Raw genomic sequence first — 1,542 nt, 5'->3', positions numbered from 1 at the left:
ATGGGATCAAAAGATAGAAATCTATCTGATTTCATGGTCCAGCCAAATCTTTCGATGTTCATTACTTTTCACAATCACAGGATGCAGCTCATGGAGAAAGGAGATGCGGAAAATGAAACAGATGTGACAGAATTCATCCTCCTGGGGTTTGGGGATCTCCCTGAACTGCAGATCCTTCTCTTTCCGGTTTTCCTAGTGATCTATATTGTGACCATGGCAGGGAACTTCCTCATCATTGCTCTAGTTGTGACTGATCAGCAGCTTCACACCCCCATGTACTTCTTCCTGGGGAACTTGTCCTGCCTGGAGACCTGCTACACTTCTGCCCTCCTGCCCAGGATGCTGGCCAGTCTCCTGACTGGGGACAGAACCATTTCTGTGGGGGGCTGCATGACACAGTTTTTTTTCTTTTGTTTTCTAACAGCTACAGAGTGTTCTCTCCTGGCAGCGATGTCTTATGATCGGTATTTAGCCATATGCAAACCACTGCACTATGGAACCTGTATGAATGGCAAGTTATGCCTCCAGCTAGCAGCTGGGTGTTGGATAAGTGGATTTCTACCTTGTACGATAATGATGCGTTTTATGTCACAATTAATTTTCTGTGGCCCCAAGGTAATGGACCATTTCTTTTGTGATCTCACCCCAATGCTAAAGCTCTCCTGCAGTGACATCAGCCAGATTATGCTGGTTCTTTACATATTTTCCTTCCCAGATGCAGTTTTCCCATTTCTATTAATCTTGACATCCTATGTTTGTATTGTAAGCACCATCCTGAGAATCCCTTCCACCACCGGGAGGCAAAAGGCCTTTTCCACCTGCATCTCTCACCTGATCGTGGTAACACTTTTCTATGGGACCATAATGATTGTCTACATGCTACCGAAATCCAGCAACCTGAGAGCCCTGAACAAAGTGTTCTCTGTCTGCTACACAGTCCTGACTCCCCTGGCCAATCCCCTCATCTACAGCCTGAGAAACAGAGAGGTCAAGGAGGCCCTGAGAAAAGCTGTCAGGAAATGTCTGGCCCTCACAAAGAGGTCAGACTAGTTGAATGAAATGAGGATCAATCAATCTGGTTTCTATTGTGAAAGAAGGAGGGTCTACGTGGGCCCTGATACAGAGGGGAGAGAAGATTTTGACTTTTCATCAAAATAACTGAAACCTGAAAAATGATTTTTTTTTTTTTGCTTTTTTTGCAACTGACATCTGAAAACCTGCAGATGGAAACTGTAAAAAAATAAAAATAAAAAAAAAAAGTCATGCACTGTTGTTGTGGCTGTGTTGGTCCCAGAATATTACAAAGACAAGCTGTGACCCTCTGTACCTCAAAATAGCACCTTGGACCCCCCTATTCACCACTGGGATAGGAGGATGCTGTGTTTGATACAAAGTGTGCCTTGGGAGGGATCATTTGAGAAGTCTGGATGTGCTGAACATTAGTATCCTGTTGAATTGTGGGTACTATCATTGTATGTGATGTTATGAAGAATTGCTAAATGTGTTACTGAAGTATAGTGAGGTTGGGTGATGGGCACAGCT

At 44.0% G+C, this 1,542-nt stretch overlaps 1 protein-coding gene across 1 annotated transcript; it reads left to right on the top strand.

Moving 5' to 3' along the window:
- LOC144275044 (olfactory receptor 10A7-like) lies at window positions 1–1,050 on the top strand. The gene has a single exon (XM_077834144.1). It carries the CDS (start codon window positions 1–3, stop codon window positions 1,048–1,050), a length of 1,050 nt encoding a protein of 349 aa, XP_077690270.1.
- Window positions 1,051–1,542: the final 492 nt, after the last annotated feature.

Source organism: Eretmochelys imbricata, chromosome 14 (assembly GCF_965152235.1).
Source record: "Eretmochelys imbricata isolate rEreImb1 chromosome 14, rEreImb1.hap1, whole genome shotgun sequence".
Taxonomy (NCBI): domain Eukaryota; kingdom Metazoa; phylum Chordata; order Testudines; family Cheloniidae; genus Eretmochelys; species Eretmochelys imbricata.
This window is presented reverse-complemented; position numbering and strand designations above follow the sequence as displayed.

Coding starts and splice junctions, on each gene's coding strand:
- LOC144275044 (XM_077834144.1), top strand. CDS start 1: ATGGGATCAAAAGATAGAAATCTATCTGATTTCATGGTCCAGCCAAAT.